The sequence below is a fragment of the Sminthopsis crassicaudata genome, chromosome 2, assembly GCF_048593235.1.
Source record: "Sminthopsis crassicaudata isolate SCR6 chromosome 2, ASM4859323v1, whole genome shotgun sequence".
NCBI lineage: Eukaryota > Metazoa > Chordata > Mammalia > Dasyuromorphia > Dasyuridae > Sminthopsis > Sminthopsis crassicaudata.
The window spans coordinates 10243741-10261016 of record NC_133618.1 but is presented as its reverse complement, the minus strand read 5'-3'; the positions used below and the strand labels follow the sequence as shown (position 1 = coordinate 10261016).

General features: G+C 38.0%; 1 protein-coding gene across 1 annotated transcript in view; it reads right to left on the bottom strand.

The window, feature by feature from the left end:
• ADAM28 (ADAM metallopeptidase domain 28) overlaps positions 1-15252 on the bottom strand; it is a 73815-nt gene extending 58563 nt beyond the window's left edge. Inside the window, 1 exon segment of the mRNA XM_074285423.1 lies at positions 14962-15252. Within this exon segment, the coding sequence (XP_074141524.1) occupies positions 14962-15013 (52 nt within the window). The 5' untranslated portion in view covers positions 15014-15252.
• Between the last annotated feature and the right edge of the window lie 2024 nt (positions 15253-17276).

Sequence of the window (17276 nt, the reverse complement as noted above, 5' to 3'; positions counted from 1 at the left end):
GCTTAACCTGGAGTAAGGAAAAGCTGAGTTCAAATTCTGATTCAGATACAAGCTTCATTTGGGGCAAGTCTCAAATTCTTTGTCTCAATCTTCTCATCTGTTAAGTGGGCACCTATTTCACAAGATTGTAATGTAATAAATGTAATAAAAAAACCATTTGGAAATGTCATTGAAAACATTTAAAGCACTATATAAATTCTATTATTATCAATTTTTTTTATCTCTGAAATTACAGTGGCCAAGAAAAACATAACATTAAAAGTCATATTTCATTTTCCTGTGATGCCCTAATTTTCCTTATATGTACTGTGTTGGGATAAGGGAAGCAGAGATGAGAAAGTGGAAAGAAATTAGCCTAATACAAAATAAAGAAAGAAATAATAAACCAGATGCCTTAATTTAAAGCATAATCTTCAGCTTTCTATGAGAGAAGCAACCTAACTCGGTGAATAGAGACAGGATGGCCTGAGAATGGATGAACCCTGTGAAAGTTTGACCTCTGTTACAAACTGGCTGTTTTACTGCAGACAAATCTCTTAACCTCCATGCCCTAAACAACTCTGATAGACTTTAAATATCAGGACTGATCTTTATTGATAAAGTTAATTTTTATACTGAAGAACTCTCACTATAGAAATGAAAGTATAATCCTACATGACTTGTTTTTAAAAAGCTAGAGTTTCTTTTTCTTTTTTTGCTACAAAGATAAAATTATGCCTAAAAATAAATAAACAAACAAACAAACAAACAAACAGATAAATGAATGAATGAATGAATGAATGAATGAATGAATGAATGAATAAATAAATAAATAAATAAATAAATAAATAAATAAATAAATAAATAAATGAATGAATGAATAAATAGATATATAGATAGATAGATAGATAAAGAATGATAGTCCCAAAGAGCTAATATTATATTGGGAAAATATAATGTGTCCAAAAACAAGTAAATTAAATGTTTGTATTTAAAATAATTATAAGAGGGGGAAGAGTAATAACTTTTGGGGAATCAGGAAGGGTCTTGTCTTGGCAGTGACTTCTAAGCTAAGCCATAAAAGACTAAGGAGAGTCTGTTGCCCCCTTCCTCCCCAAAAATAATTAGAAGTCAAAACATAGAGTATTTTAGACATGGGAGGTAAGCTCAGCAAAAGGGATCAGATGGGCAGTGGGGAAGCAGAAAGTTGGTCAATGTGACAAGAAAATAGAATTGATGGGAGTGGGGTTGTAACATCAATGAGGAAAGACAGAACAGAGCAACTTGATGAGGGCTTTTCAGCCCTTCAACAGAAGAGTTCACATTTTATTCAAGAATGAAAAGGGAATCAGAAACTTTTTGAAGAGGAGAGAGTAACATAGGCCAATATTCCAGTCAAGTCAATTACAAATGTCTCCCTCTAACAGAGTTTCTAACAAACTGATCGATTCTTGAGCATTGGAAGCCATTGGATGAAGCGGGAGGGGTCAAAGACTTTGGATCTTTGTCCTGGCTGTTACTCAGGAACTATTAGGGGAAGCCATTCTGTCATAATTTAATGGCAAAAGCCATAAAAATCTAGGCCCAAATTATGTCTCAGCTACTTACTGGCCATGTGATCTTCTTTAAATCAGTCAACAAGCATTTATTAAGTGCTTCTATGTGTCAGACATTGTACTTAGTGCTGAGAATAAAGAATATAAAGAATATGTAAAGAATATAAATATATGAATATTTTATTTATAAATATAAAGAATATAAGCATATATATATATGCATATATATATATATAAAGAATAAAAGCAATCCTGTCCTTGACAGTGATTATCAGATATAAGATAACAGGGCATATACAAGATACATGTCTTGTCTCTGAGGGAAAAATACTAAAAACTGAGGAGGACATGGAAGGCGAGGGTTAAGACCAGGAAATGCCTCCCACAGCAGGTGATATTTAATCAAAATCTTGAATGAAGAGAGAAAAGTAAGAGGCAGAAAGGTAAGGGGACAGGGAATTTCAGGTATAGAAGAGTCAATGGGAGGTAGAATAACTCCATTGAGGTGGGTGGAGCTGAATCATGGAATTTAGGAAGAGATAAAATGAAAAAAGGGGATGGGGTGGGGGAAAGAAGGCAGAAAAGGGTCAGCTACCTTCTGGTGTCCTAATTTCTCTTCCATTGAGTTAAAGGGTGAGCTTAAAAGATCTTTTTTTGATAATAATTTTTTTTATTATACCTTTTTATTTACAAGACATATGCATGGGTAATTTTTCAGCATTGACCCTTGACCATAATCCCATCATCCTATATATGAATGGAAGTACAGGAAGAAAATAAAACCAGAAATGTAGATTCAAAGACAAAAGTTTACAGAGAAGTCCATGAAATGGTAGAGCCAGAGAATCATCTTATTTTAGAAAACCAAAGACCAAAGAAAACCAAAATGGAGGGCAGTTTCATGCAAGATTATCACCAACACAGAACAAGCAGAGTTACAGAAATATCTCCTATTACAGGCATGGCCTGGATGGACACCTGAAAGGTGAAAGTCCCTGAAAGAGGAACACAGTATTTAAGCCAAGGAATTAGCCTTAGAATGGGAGGACAAGAATGGAAATCACTTCTGACCCTGAAAAGACTAGATATGGCTTCATCATTAATTGGGCCACAATGATTCACTACAAGAGTGTCTGAATCTAAATGTAATCAAAGAAATCCAACAGTTGCCTTTTTAAAACATAAACCAGATGCCCACAGATATATGATCAATGCATCTGATAAGAGATGCATCACTTGGTCAGTGGAAGCAAACATCAAAGGAATCAGATCAATTAATGTATCTTAGAATGTGGTATCAATTTTGTTATCAAGGATTCAACCAAAAGGACAGTTTGAAGAACTTTAGTGTCATGAACCAGTCTCTAAGAAGGGGTACCCACCTATATTAGAAGAGATGTCCCATATCTGGGTGTACCACAAACCAATGTAATCACAGGACCAGACCCTTACCTTATACTTCATATAACCAGATATAGTTGATGGTTTAATAATTAATAAGATCACTTGGTACTTTTAGATGTGTGTATACAATGTTATGCTTGTGGGATTTTTGCATTTCATTATTATTATTGTCATTGCTAGTGTGGTACTTTTTTATATGTGGTTTTTGCTGTGTACTGTAAAGTTCTGTTGTTTCCAGAAACTGCCAATTGCTCTCTGGGAAGAGATCTGCTGTCTCAACTCAATCTCTCAGCGCCAACTCTGACCTAGAACAGAGACTCTCTATCTCTGGAGTGCCACCCTCTTTTATCCTCCCAGAGAATGGGCGTGGGATAATGCAAGGGCTTCTGGAAAAAATACTTCAACTTGCTCCTCCTAAACATGCAAGCTCCTCCCCAGAAGTTTGAAGGGGTAAAACTCCCAATAAAGGCTGGAACTAGAATTGTTAAGTACTGACTTAGCATTTAGTAAGAATCTAACATCGTACATATGTTATAATCTGTATTTTGAGAGTCTAAGTTTGTTATTTAATGCTTTGCATTATGATATATTTATTGTAAATCATATTTATATGGATTTTTTTCTTCTAGATGATTTTTCGAGGGACTAAAATACTTTAAGTTATGAGGAGAAATGTAATACCAGCTTAAATGATGCTGCCACTATAGATAATTACTATATTTTTAGGGGAGATTTAAAAATAAAGACAGTCAAATTATCTTCATTCTGGAGCATATTTTAATTATTATGGCTAGAAAAAGATAGTGAGAGAATGAAGAGAAAAAACTAAGAGAATTTCTTTCTTGGTAGACTCAGTGATTTAACTGTCAGAGATGAACAGACCAAAAAGAAAAGAAAAGGAAAAAATTTTCTAAGAGAACTTTGTTTCAGTTCTTATCTTGTTAAAACAAAACAAAACAAAACAAAAAAAACAAAAAACAAAACAAAAAAAAAAAAAACAACAACTTGGGTACCATCTTAAGAGAACTGAATTATTATACAATCATTATACAGTTGTTATACACTGTTATCCAATGCTATCAGACCTAAGAAGTAATTACCTGCAGTAATATAGTAATGGCTAGTTTCACAGTTGACACATTGTCATCAAAAATTACACATTCAGTAGCCTCTAAATTTATTTGATCCAAAGAAATTAGGGGATTAACTATTGAACAAGATGACTGAAAATTTATTGGAAAAGAGGCTTTTCTAATTTATCTAAAAATTGATATATAATGAATTGAGACAGGAATTTAGAGATATTGTAATTCTAGTAATTTTTTAAAATATCAGAACAGAATACTTGATTATCTTCTAACCCGGGATAAGTGATTTTTAATGCTTTTCTTAAGCATTTACTATGTGTCAGGGTAGCTACATGGACCAGTAGATCCAAGCTTTGAGTCAAAAAGACTCATCTTCATGAATTTAAATCTGGCCTCATACATTTACAAACTGTTATGACTTCACTTAACCCCGTTTGCCTCAGTTTCCTCAGTTGTAAAATGAGCTGGAGAAGCAAATAGCAAACCACTCCATAGCTTTGCCACCAAACCTCAAACTGGATCACAAAGAGGCAGATAAAAGTAAATCAATATAACAACAATATGATAAGCACTTCAATAAGTATTGGAGATACCAACAGAAAATTAAACCAGTTTCTATGCCCAAGGGACTGACATGACTTAGTGGAGACTATAGACATAGGGAGGTTCAACTTCAGAGCATATTGAAAGACTTGGAGCTTCATAGAGTGAGCGCAAGGTCAAAGGCAAGGTTTAGGTATCCTTTATATATATATATGTGTGTGTATATATATTATATATATATGTGTGTGTGTGTATGTATATATATATGTGTATATATATATATACATACACACACACACACACACATATATATGTATATATATACACACACACACATATATATCAGCAGAACAGATGGCATTGCCCAGGTGGTTTGAAGGATATATAATCAGGGCATATGCTAAAACATAGTGAACTTTAAGGAATACTCTCTTACCCAGAGGATAGTAATTGGCAATTTTTGTGTTATTTAGGCAGTATGAATTGTCAATCCCCTTTCCCCTGATTTTTGAGAAAAGGATGATTGGTCTAAGAGTCAGAAAGTAGCAGGAGCTCTATGTTACTTTCAAATAAGGATCAACATGCAGCCTGTCGGAGTCATCCAAGAACTGCTAAAAATTAGGCTATGGGAGCCTAATTTATGTTCTTCATAACCTGCTCTTGGGTACCCACTGTAATCTGGGTGATCTATAGGGTTAGAGTGCAATGGAAGATTCCTCATGTCTATTTTTACTTGGCCCTTGGGCTACTCAATGGGATCTGGATGGTAGGGAGAGAATAAGATGTTCTGAAATGATGAAAAAAAAATAATAAGCCAGTAGCAGGTAGAAAGAGGAAATGTTGTCCCTGTTCATATCACATGTGGGGATGTTCCATCTAAAACTCAATTGTAGAGGAAAAGGAAGCCTCCTCCATAATATTTTAGCAAGCAGAGCTTTATTATAGCTTTCTACCTGAAAGGCATCTCAGAGACCATCTAAACTAAATCCCACATCTTACAGATGAAGTTATCGAGGTCCAAGGAGTTAAATTGTACTGTGCTGAGTTCCCAAGGCAGAAATGGTTAGAGAGTAAGATTTGACCAATGGTCCTTCCACTTTGCTACATTGTTTTCCAGAGAGTGAAGAGGACTTGCCATTTGGTCCAGTGAGATGGAAGAAATTTTGGTGACTGTGACGTTCAATAGTCCAATAACAGACTGTTCCACTCATATCTGGAGATTTAAATAAGACTTTGCAAAACTGGGGCCTTGGTAAAACTGGCAATGAATGAACAGCATATTCCCTAGGGTATTGTGAGCCATCATTATGGCTGGAATGCAACCAGTCCAGCTAATGAGATTTTTTGATTGTGGGAGGACCAATAAATATTTCCTCCATGGTAATTTTTCTATTAACTGATTTTTTCCAGTTCTAATGCATGAAACTTCCATGTGAGTACTTAAGGCTAATGTGGATGATATTAGCAATTAAAGGATAACATGGAACACCAGAAAATGTACTCCACTAGAAATCATAGAACCAACAATTGAGAGAAGTGAGGTTATTGAATCCAAACAACTCATTTTACAGGTAAGAAAACTGAGGTTCAGAAAGACTTATGTGCTCAGGGTCAAACAACTAGGAGGTATCATCTTTTAAAACCAAATTCAGGATTCTAGCCATTCTACTACCCTACTTCCTAAAATAAGTGACTCAAGTTCAGTTCTCAGGTCTGCAATTTACTAGCTATATGACCTTGAGTAAGTCATTAACCTCCCTGAGCTGCAGTTCTTCATCTATAAAATGAATATGTGAAACTAGATCACCTCTCAGGGCTGAGATTCCTTCAAGCCCTGGATCTCTGAACTTTTGATCATTATCTACATAGCACTCCAAGGTTTGCAAAACACGTTGCATTTATTATCTCATTTGAGACTCACAATAATCTTGTGTTGGAGGGATTAGAGGAATTTGATTGTCCTCATTTTATGGAGGGGGAAATTGAGCATTAAATGACTTCTTTACAGCCATACAACTTGTAGTTATCATAGGTAGGATGCAAATCCACTCTTCCTTCCCTCCCCCAATCTAATGTACTTTTCTCTAGAATGTACAATTGTTGAAATGGTTGAACACAAAGAAAGAAAGTCATTGATAAAGAAATCTGACAAAGAGCTTGAAAATTTTTCCAAGATGTCTCCAATACATTATTTCATCCAATCCCTACAAAGTCATGAAAAACTAGAATAATCCCCTTTTACAAATGAGAAAACTGAGGTTCAGAAAAATTTTATGATGCTCAGGCTCATATAGATAACAAATTCAAAAGGATTCAAGCCTTCCGTGTCTAGGCCATATACAATGAGAGAAGATGAATTTATTCTTTGACAAACCATCTTTCTTAGGGATTGGGGAACAACCTGATTTTATTATTATTATTAAACAGCATTTTTTGTGAACAAGCCATATTGAATTTTCCTTCAAATACATTCAACTTTCTGGATCGAAGGAAGACACCGAAAAAGAAAGGACTTTGGACACAAGGCAATTAGTGTTGATTCCAGCAGCTCTCCATGCCCTTAAATATTGTTTAGCTCCTGTCTCCTTATGCTAAATGACAGTTTAGCTTCTTCCCAACTGAATAAGTCCAGGTTAATTATTTTGAAGCAAGCAGAACAAACACAAGTAACTGCCATCCTGGGATTACACAAATCCAGTGTGTAACATAATACTCGTCCCCTAATTCATTTTAATTCTTGCTTTCTCACCCTCCAGAATTTCCCACAGAACTCATGTTTACTGGATGTGCATTGGAGAAAATGAGGAAAGGTCAGCTGAATGAAATATGTAATTGGTGAGGTACAGTTAATGTTTTTAGATATGACAATACCGACTCATGATTTCATCACCATGGGGAACTCCCTGATGTGGGACTTCCCTTCATTTATCCAGATTAGTAACTTTTCCATAATTTCTAGTCAAAAGAATTTCTCTGGGAAGTTAGGAAATTTCTCCATGGAAAGCCAGCTTGTTGATGTGAGGGGAAGGACTTGAATGGGAGGTCTCTTTGTCCCTAAGACTAGATCTCTATAGTTGATGCTGAATTGACTTTCCAGTGTTTTAGAAAGTATTTAGAATCATTGCTAGTTAAATTACTAAATTTAAATGTCCAAAAGTGGTTAAGTTTTGGGGATGAAAAATATTCATGTTTGTATATGAGAAGTAGAACTATGCAATCAAAAATACTCTACAATTTGGAGTCAGAGGACCTGAGTTTAATCTAGAAGTCCTCCTTGCTTGTTATGTGAACTGTGGAAGGAGGGTAATCGCTTCCATTAGCTTCACCTCAATATTCTCATCTGTGAAATGGGGAGTTTGGACTGGATGACACTGAAATCTTTTTGTTGTTGTTGTTGTTTTATTAAATCTCTCTTTTTTTATTTTCAAAACATATGCATAGATATTTTTCAACATTTATCCTTGCAAAACCTTGTGTTTCAGATTTTTTCCTTCCCTCCTCTGCCCCCCTTCCCTGAAATGGCAAGCAATCCAATATATGTTAAACATGTGCAATTTCCACAATGATCACGCTGAACAAGAAAAATCAGATCAAAAAGGGAAAAAAAATGAGAAAAAAACAAAATACAAGCAAACAAGAGCAAAAAGTGAAAATACTATGTTGTGATCCACATCTAGTCCCCATAGCCCTATCTTTGGGTGCAGATGGCTCTCTCCATCACAAGACCATTGGAATTGACTTGAATCATCTCGTTGAAAAGAGCCATGTCCATCAGAATTGATCATCATATAACCTTGTTGTTGCTAATGACACTGAAATCTCTTCCCTTTATGAAATTCTGATCACTGATTCCATGACTCTATGTCTCAGTTCAGAATTAATCTGCTCCATTTTAGGGTAAGGATTAGATGTATCCAAATGGCTGAGACAGAAAGGACCCTTCTCTCAGTAGAATGCAAGTCTGTCAAGGTCAATGACTTGTCTATTTTGTTTTTATTCCCCCTTCTTTCTTAGGATTCAGCCCACCACCCTGCTGCAGGTCCCCATCTCCTCATATCTGAGTTATCTAGGCTTAATCTGCTTATCTCCAGGCTCTCCTGCCCCCAGTCTAGCCTCTATTCAGCTCTCAAAGTGATTTTTCTTAAGGGTAAATATAATCTTGGTACCCCTCAATCAATAAACTCTAGTGGCCCCTTATTACCTTCAGAATTAAATATAAAATGCTCTCTTTGGTGCTCAAAGTCCTTCATAACCTAGCTCCTTTTTCACTATATTTCTAGTAGTCTTACTTATGTTTCCCCCATACACTCTTTAATTAAGTGACATCAGTTTGTTTGCTGTTCCATTCCATCCACGGGCTCCAGGCATTTTCACTACCTGGGATGCTCTCACTCCCTTTTGGCTGCCCTAACTTCCTCCAAGTCCCCCAAAACTGCCATTTTCTCCAGGAAGCTGTTAATTCTAGGGCCTTCCCTCTGGTGATCATTTTCCATTTACCCTATACAGAGCTTGTTTGTGCATCCTTCATAAACCTAAGTGGTTTTTGATTGGAAACTCTTATTATTTTGTTTGTTTGCCTTTGTGATTGGATTAAATAATGCAATGCATAGTAATGCTAATGACAATTATTATTAGTATTATTATATTATATTATATATTATATTATTATATAGCACTTTAATTATTTATATACTTATAGCATTAGACAGGTGGAAAGATCAAAAAACAGAGAGATAGAGACAAACATTATCTTATTTGATTCTCACAATAAATCTGTATGATAAGTGTTAATGTAATCCCCATTTTACAGCTGAGGGACAGCCTAAGAGATTTGCTCAAGATCACAGAATCAGAGAGTAACTGAGGCACAATTTGAACTCAGATCTTCCTGAGACCGATGGTCCTTGCCATAGAACCTAGTTCTCTTGGAGAATTCCTTACCAATAGACAATATGGCAGCATGGGCAGAGAACTGAACTTGGCAGCAAGATAGCGACATCAGAACCTGCTTCTTAAACTTATTAGCTACGCAACCATGGGGAAAATGACATCATCTTTCTGAATCTCAGGCAACTCTGTGAGATAATTAGTCATGATAGAGCAGCAAAGCTGAGATGTGGAAGAGTTTAATCCAAGGCAACCTCAGTTTTTCACCTTGTTCACAGAGAGAAGAGTTTTAGAAAATAGAGAAGCTATTGATTGATTGGGATCTGTCACCCTGGTAAAATCACAGGACAAGAAATAAACATTTATTAAGAACTACCATATGCTAGGTTCTGTGCTACACACTGAGGATGTAAAGACAAATAATGAAATAATTTCCATCCTAGTGGACATAAAATGATTATTGATATGGGAGTCATCATACTAGGATATAGTAAATACATTTACTGTATTTCTCTCTTACTGTCTCCTCTTTACTCATCTTTTCTCCCATTTTTACATATTTTTCTCTTTCACTTCTCTAATTCTCTTCTCTTTTCATCCTTCTTTTATTTATCTATCCTTCTCCTCTGCCCTTCCTTACTCTATCTCTTTCTTTAAGTTTTTCCCTCTCCATCTTCACTTGTCCCTAAATTTTTGTTGTTCTCTCTCATTAGTTCTTTCTCATTCTTTCTGTGTATACCTCTTGGTTACTTCTGTCTCTATGTATCTATATCTGTTTCTTTGTCTGTATTTTGGTCTTTCTGTCTCTGTATCTGTTTCTGGGTCTCTGTCTCTTTCTGTTTCTCTGTCAATTTGTCTGTTTCTCTGGGTCTCTGCCTCTGTCTCTGTATGTCTCCCTCCCTTCCCTCCCCTTTCTCTCATCCAATCCATTTCCCTCCTCTCTTTCTCTTTCTCTGTCTCTGTCTCTGTCTCTGTCTCTGTCTCTGTCTCTGTCTCTCTCTCTGTCTCTCTGTCTCTGTCTCTCTCTCTCTCTCTCTCTCTCTCTCTCTCTCTCTCTCTCTCTCTCTCTCTCTCTCTCTCTCTCTCTCTCTCTCTCTTCCTCTGTCTCTTGCCTCTCTCTTACTCTTTGTCTCTCTGTCTCTCTCTTTCTCTCTCTCTCTCTGTCTCTCTCTGTGTCCCTCTGTCTTTCTGTCTCTGTTTCTCTCTCTTTTTCTTTCTTTCTCTCTCTGTCAGCATCATGAATGTTTGTTTGTATCTTTTCCTTTAATGAAATCCCAAAAGTCCTTTCATCTCTCTGAGGAATGCAAAGTACTTTCCAAACATCTGGCCTGATTTTCCCTCCTCAAAGGATATCGGAGGAAGCAATAGGGTCAGAATAAACTTGTCCAATGTGCACAAAGCTTCCATGGGTCCTTTCCTTTTTGTTGGTGGGTGGGGGTTGCTGAATGGGGGGGTACATGTCATTTAATTTCGATGACATGCCCAGTATGGAAATTCCTTTTCCAGATGCAGATTGACACTGTATGTGTCACTTATAAGCTTAGAGAGAGTCACTAGAAACACTAAGAGGTAGCAAATTGATGCAGTGAATAGAGCACTGGACCCAGATTTAGGAAGATCTGAGTTCAAATCTGGATCCAGCCATTTAATTGTTGTGTTTCCTTAAACATCATCCCTATTTGCCTCATCTGTAAAAAGGGGACACATTGGAAAAGGAAATAACAAATCACTCTAATATCTTTGCCCAAAAAGTCAAGGAAGAGTTGAACATGACTGAACAAGTGAATAATAGCAGGAGCACTGAGGGCTTAAGTGACCCATCTAAGGTCACTTAGACAGTCATTCAGACAAGTAACTGACAGACTAGACTTTTAGTCACATTCAGTTATTTAGAGATTGAATGTGAGTCCAGATCTCCTTGTGTCTCTTCCCAGTATCCCCCACACCCCAGACCCCACAGACTCTCAGCTGAGCATTCAAGCTTCATCATTTAGACTTTTGTAAAGTTAGAACAAGGAGAACTAGATAATTCCCCTCTGTTCTTTGTGGGAAAAGGGCCTCGAATTGGGATTCAGGTGGGAATATCTTGGGAAGTCAGTGGAATCCCACCACCTGCCAAAGATTCCATCAAGGAAAACATGATAAAGCAGAAAACAACTGGGTTTTCAGTCAGAAGCCCTAAATTTAGATCCTGGGAATTCTGTTGTGAACTGTAGGAAACTCATGGGAGAGTCACATGAAGCTCTATGTCTCAGTTTCCACATCTATAAACTGAGTGTACAAGTCAGTCATTATCCTTGTCACAGAGTTGTTGAAAAGAAAACACTTGGAAAATCCTCTAGGAATTCAGATTTTTCCTGTTGTTCTGAGTTATATTAGGATTAGCTTTGTTCTGCTTGCCCTCAGCATGGGGGAGAAGGGGAATATAGAAATAGGAACAGTGGCCAAAAATTGTCAAGATGAGCTCTGGGCTGGGGAACAGGAAAAAATAATGTCCTAATAATAAGAGCTACCTGAAAGCGAAATAAATGGGAAGTAATGAGGTTTGATTTCTTTGAAGACCAATGGGTTGCCATTTTTCAGTTTATAGTACACAAACAATGCCTTTTCACTCTCTTGTCTGGGGCAAGCAGTGGTCAAGCTCTAACTTCTGCTCTTCGAGAAGTAAGTGCTGGGGGCCCTGTGTGATATGTTTTGATCTCAACCACACAGTCAACGTGGGCTCCAGATGTTTCTGACTAGATGGTCTCTGGTCTGTCTTGAGTCAATCCAACAGCTTTTATAAAGCACCAATCACCATGTTGGTGTGGGCAGCTAGGTGGTGCAGTAGCTTTGGAATCAGGATGCCCAGAGTTCAAATCCAACCTCAAACATATATTAACTAGGTGACCCTGTGCAAGTCACTTAACCTTGTTTATCTCTGTTTCCTTATCTATAAAATAAGCTAGAGAAGGAAATGGGAAGCTATTCTAGTATATTTACCAAGAAAATCTCAAATGGGATGAGAAAAAAAAATCAGACATGAATGAACAATAACTTACAAAGCAAAGGGAAGGAAAGTCCCTATCTTCAAAGAACTTGCGTTGCACAGAGGCGACCACATGAATATAAATGAACGCATACATGATACAAAGTAAATGGGAGATGAACTCAGAGGCTAGGGAAGGCACCAACAGCTGGGATGGGGGAATAAGGAAAGGACTGGTGCAGAAGATCCAATGTGATGGGAGCCTTGAAGGAAGCCTAGGATTCTAAATGGGTGATTTGAGGAGATAGCCCATCCATAGGCATGGAAATTATACAGAATGGGTCATGTATGAGGAATACCATGGAGACATGGAGAAGATGTTATCCATGTATATTTGGTGATTCTGAGTATCATGGAAGGGTATTTGGAGGCCATAACAATGAATCATTTCCTTTGGAAGTGATTTGGTGGAGTCACTGAGCTAAATAAGGGCAGGTCCAGGGTTCAAATTCAAGACTTTTACAACACTCTTTCCACTACCTACAATGAGTATCTCCTTCATTCCTCTTAGATCTATTTGTATTTTAGACATTATTACTCATAAATACACATACACACACATATACACACATCTTTCATTAAGATACACATTCTAAGAGAATCAGAGGGATCTAGTAAAAGAGAAAATCAGCCTTGGAGTCAAGATATCCAGCCTCAGTTCCCCAACAACTCCCTATGACTATAAGTACAAAAAATAAAACAAAAACAAAAACAAGAGTTAGCAAGTGCACTGGTGGAGTGAGTTCCCTCATTTGGAAGTTTCCTACTCCAGGAAAAGTTCAGCTCTAACCCCTACCCTTCAGTAATTACACAAAGGATGCTGAACACACTTAAGTGACTAGAACATTGCTTGGTCCTATCTTGAATTTTTCAAATTGATGACAGAAGGTAAATTATCAGTTTCACATTAAAATTACCTCTGCTAAATGATACCATAATATTTTATAAACATTAAATGTTTTAACCAGATCAATCTTAGGATCTAGAGGGACATTAAAAGAAGGTTGAGTATTTGCTCACTTCTCAGAGGAAGAAATGGACAAAGAAATGATATCACTTCTTCAAGATCACACAGTAAGTATAAAATTGGATTTGAAATTTTAACATGGAGGTGGTGGAGGGAGTCAACTTGATTTCCATGAGGTCCCTTCCATCTTTAGACCTAAATCTAGAGAACATTTACTTTTTCTACCCCACACACTACCATTCCTTTAAATATTCTCATCCCCCTCATTTTTGCCTGTGATTTCTAACTTGTCTAGCTGAATATCAATAATATAAAACAAAGCTATTTTTAGGTTATAATGAATTAATATCTCTATTCTGCAGTTGAGGGAACAGAAGCTAAATGATTTATCCATCATCAGAGAGCTACTAATTGTCAGTGTCAAGAGTTAAACCCAGATCTTAGGGATTTCAAGTTTACTTCTTTATCCTCTAATCAGTGGTCCTCAAACTTTTGAAATAGGGGGCCAGTCCACTGTCCCTTAGACTGTTGGAGGGCTGGACTAGAGTAAAAACAAAAGCTCACACTCTGTCTCCGCCCCTCAGCCCATTTGCCATAACCCGCATCAATGTCCTCAGTGGGCCGCATCTGGCCTGTGGGCCATAGTTTGAGAACCCCTGCTCTAAATCATAGCTTTGTTAGCTCTCCTTTGTCAGCAAAGTGATCTTCCTGGCCTGTGGGCTAAGCAACCCAAGTATCACACTGGTAGAACGGTCCTGAAAACACACATACTATATAAACCATTAAGTTGTCTGAAGAGACTCTCACTGGAGGTCTTCAGGCAGAGGCTGAATGGATGACCACTCGTCTGGGATATTGTAGTGGGGTCCTTTGAACACTCACAAGTTCTACCCTTGAGGGTCTTCAGTTAAGCAGAGTGACTATGATGGAACCCTGGAAATTTAGTTTTTAAAAGTCCCAGCTTCCATGTCCCCAAAGATCTTCAGGTCTGGAGGTGGGATCACTTTTTGGGAGTGTTACAGAGGAGATTATCGATCAGGTATAGTTTGGACTAGATGACCTGAGAGGTCCCTTCTCCCACCAGAATCCTGGGATGTAGCAACTGGGATTTAGCTTTCAGTGACAGTGACATTCTTCTCCTTGATAAGGAGCAAGGTTGAATTGATGAACATTTATTGCTTAGATTTTGGGGTGAGAATCTTCTTCCAGCTCTCTGATACTGATTTGTGATAGCCAAAATCAACGTCTTTCAGCTTTAAAAAACCCACGCTGTGAACACCAAGGTAGTATGATGTAATGAATAAGACACTAGATTCAAATTCCACCTCAGACACTGACCACCTGCGTGACCTGCCTCAGTTTGCTCATTTGTAAAATAAAGAGTTAGACAGCTTCTAAATCCCTTCCAGCTCTTGGTATAGATTCTAAGGACAGGAAGGAAAGATTATGGGAGGAGAAACTTGCTCCCCAGCCAGTCCCAAGGGCCACAGACCCTGACAATGAGCTTACCTGGCAGTTGCACAAGGATCCCGACTGTGGCCAGCAGTAGCCCGGGGAGCATACTGCCCAGCTGCCCAGTCCGACCCGCTTGACTTGGCTCCGCTTGGCTTGGCTTGGTTTGGTTTGGCTTGGCTCAGCTCAGTTTAGCTCAGCTCCCCAGGGTACAGCTAGGGCTGCTCCCATGGGGCTCCCACATGAGAGAGAAGAGCAGCTCCGACTCAGCCTGCTTCTGCACCTACATGAGGAAGTGTTTATTCAAGGTGTTGCACAATCTTTCAGCCGGGGCCTGGCACAGAGAAGCCACAGTGGCCCTGCAGGCGGAAGGCCTCATGGCTCACTGCTTCTCCAATTACCAGCCTCCACCTTTTGTCTTCTTCTTGAAAGGGGAAAGTGTCAGACAATATAAGCGAGGCTGCCAGCATTTGAGAAGGGAAGATAGAGGAAGGAATGGAAAGGGAGGGAGGGAATGGAAGGGAGTAAAAGAAAGGGAAAGAGGGAAAGGAAGGAAGGAAAAAGAAAGGGAAGGCAAGGCAAGGAAAGCTGTAAGTAAAAGCATTTATACCTCAGAAATTAGCAAGCCCTTAAAATTATAGATTAATTTACTGATTTATCCTCTGGCTCTAATACCTGGAATGTTCTCTCTTCCCTCTCCTTTCTCCTCTCTTTCCTTCTCTCTCTCTCTCTCTCTCTCTCTCTCTCTCTCTCTCTCTCTCTCTCTCTCTCTCTCTCTCTCTCTCTCTCCCTCTCTCTCTCCCTCTCTCTCTCCCTCTCTCTCTTCCTCTCCCTCTCCCTCCCTCCTTCCCTCTCTCTCTCTCAGTCTCTGTCTATCTTTCCTTCCCCATTCCCACTTTCTTTCTTCTATCTACTGGTTTCCCTTTCTTCCCTCAAGTTTCAGGTAAAATCTCACCTGCTAAAGGAAGTGTTTCCTGATATCTTTCATCTTAGTATCTTCCCTTTGTTGATAGATATATATATTTCTGTCTATAGCTGGTTAGATATAGTTGTTTGACTGCTGTATTCCTCATTAGATTGTAAATTTATCAAGAACAGGGACTTTTTTATGTCTCTCTTTGTATCTCCATTGTTTAGCATAGTGTCTGACACATATTATGTACTTAATAAACATCTGTTGACTTACTGCTTTGTAAGAAAGTGATAGAACAAATTCCAATGAACTTAAAAGTACATGTGTGTGTGTGTGTGTGTTTTTTAAGCCAGCATTCAGCTGAGACTAGATATAGCATGGGTAGATGACACATGGGGTTTTCAGGAGGCACGGGATTACAGAGCTAAAGCCAGAAGAGATATCAGAGGTCATAGAGCTCTATAGGACCATAGCTTCATACAATCATTGATGATGAGCTAAAAGGAACCCTAGAGGGCATCAAATCCACAGATACTGGAACTGAAGCTTAGAGAGGTCTTGTAATGTTTCTAGAGTTCAGAAATCTACATACAAGTGTCTAAGGCAGGTTTTCTTAGTCACATGTCCTATACATGATGGTGAATCTGAGTGTCAGAGCCTGGTCTGGGTTGATTTCAGAGGTAGAAGATGCTATATAGTTCTAAACATGGGGAGGCTTTGGGCCTTTATCTCTCTTCAACAGGTTTATGTTCTATAGTCTGTGATTCCTTCTGTCACTATTGTGTGTGTATATATATATAAATTTCCTTTTTTTAAGGGGAAGGATAACTGGAAGTAGCTGAGACCTTATAGATTCAAAGGAGGAGAAAGGAAGAAGTATGGGATCCACAGTCACTATCAGGTTTTGTAGACAGCCAGTCCAGCTGTAGAGATCTGAAGGATCTCAGTCCAACAGTAGTTGCAATGAGGACTTATCCAGTGGCTATGTCACCTTTGGAATTGGATAGAAGAAAAGCTATGTACAAATTGCTTCAAAGTTGAGCCCACTCTCCCCTGGAGATCAGGATACATATGGATATATGAAAAACACATGTGTATCTATCTATCTATCTATATCTATCTCTATCTCTATCTCTATCTCTATCTATCTATATCTATATCCATGTATATATATATACATATATATATATATATATATATACATATATATATATATATATAGAGAGAGAGAGAGAGAGAGAGAGAGAGAGAGAGAGGGAGAGAGAGATATAGATATTTTTTTTCTTGCTTCTCTAAATGGACCGCAAGGTTCCTGTAATTTTACATGTATTAAACAGATCTAAAAATTAAAGTTTCCTATTCTAGGCACAAAATCATATATTACCTTTGTCAGAATTCCCAGGCATTCATCTACATGTCAGGTCCTGTGCTTAGGGCAGAGCAAAGCTACTAAAGGGAG